The sequence below is a fragment of the Argopecten irradians genome, chromosome 1 (assembly GCF_041381155.1).
Source record: "Argopecten irradians isolate NY chromosome 1, Ai_NY, whole genome shotgun sequence".
NCBI lineage: Eukaryota > Metazoa > Mollusca > Bivalvia > Pectinida > Pectinidae > Argopecten > Argopecten irradians.
This window is the reverse complement of record NC_091134.1, coordinates 8,328,934-8,330,528: the sequence shown is the minus strand read 5'-3', so window position 1 is coordinate 8,330,528 and position 1,595 is coordinate 8,328,934. Positions and strand designations below refer to the sequence as shown.

Below are 1,595 nucleotides of genomic sequence, written 5' to 3'. Positions count from 1 at the left end.
GAGAGGTTGGCCAGACATAAAAGACTCACTTCCTGAATGCCTAGCATTTTATTTCCCCTTCAGGGAAGAATTGACCATTCAAAATGGTATTGTCTTCAAAGGAGATCGAGTCGTAATACCACAGAAGGTACGAAGAAAAATGATTGAACGTGTTCAATCATCACATATAGGCCTACAGGCATGTCTCAGACGTCTCAGAGAATGTTTATACTGGCCGAGGATGAACAGCGACGTTACAGTACATTGAGAGATGTGACATTTGCAACTCTTACAATGATGCACAAGGGAAAGAACCGTTAATGAGTCACGAACTACCGTCACGACCCTGGGAGAAAGTAGCAGTGATTTTTCGAGTTCAACCAGAAGAACTATCTGATAACAGTAGATTACTATTCAGACTTCTTCGAAGTAGACCGTTTACACAATAAAACGGCTAAAGAAGTAATCACAAAGCTGAAACGAAACTTTGCGCGCCATGGAATGCCAGATACGCTCATTACTGATAACGGCCCTCCGTTTCAAAGTACAAAATTTTGTAAGGACATATGAGATACAACACACCACAAGGTCACCGTATCATCCAAAATCTAGCGGGAAGGCTGAAAACGCAGTCAAGACAATGAAGCGACTGATGAGAAAGGCATTGGAGGATAAATCAGATCCCTACTTGGCATTACTTGAATGGAGAAACACTCCAACAGAAACACTAGGTGTGTCACCTAATCAACGGATCTTTGGCCGAAGGACAAAGACACTATTACCAATGTCGACCACATTGCTGAAGCCTCAAGCTTCCAATGATGTCTCTGAACGCTTACAAAAACGGAAGGAAACTCAAGCGAAGTATTACAACCGAACAGCGAAAGAGCTGTCAAACCTGAAAGATGGCGAAACTGTCCGTATCCAACCAGTTTTAGATCGCAAAGGAGAATGGACAAAAGGAATGGTTGTGAGAGAGCCGGTTAATATCCGCTCATACAAAGTTGAAACGGAAGATGGTAGAACATATCGACGTAATCGAACATTCTTACGCAGGACAAAAGAAGCTTTTCAAACATCTGAGGTTGAACTACCTAACACACTACAACAACAAACCCAACAACCACCAAGGGAGCCCAAGGAAATGTCTTCGCGAGAATCTGTGCCAGATCCAATTCCGTCTCCAGCTGCTGAACCAACCAGAGTGTCGACGCGAGTGTCCAAGAAGCCAGCATACCTGAGTGAATACGTGACAGCTGTTTACTGGGTGTGATTTCGCGTTCAAAACAGTGCCTTTATTAATAATTTTTAGCTCAGTTTAGTTATCGTTACTAGTTCAATGTGTTACAAACTAGCCATTGTGTTAAATCTAGTCATAAATAATGGACACAGTTAAATTGGTTATGACGAAGAATGGACAATTTCCACTCATATACGGCATAAAATAGTTGAAAAATAGTGTAAGTTTATCTTGAAACATTTGATTATTTAAACGTCACTTTGACAAAAAGAAAGAGAAACAGTAGGCCTAGGCTATCTTACAGCGTTTGTGGATAAAATGCTTCGTTTAGTAGATGAAATTCATGAAATATTGCACAAAAACATCATTAACATGC

General features: G+C 40.9%; 1 protein-coding gene across 1 annotated transcript; it reads left to right on the top strand.

Annotated features, from left to right (window-relative positions):
• Positions 1-475: 475 nt before the first annotated feature.
• LOC138314841 (uncharacterized) lies at positions 476-1,252 on the top strand. Its single transcript, XM_069255830.1, has one exon. It carries the CDS (start codon positions 476-478, stop codon positions 1,250-1,252), a length of 777 nt encoding a protein of 258 aa, XP_069111931.1.
• Positions 1,253-1,595: the final 343 nt, after the last annotated feature.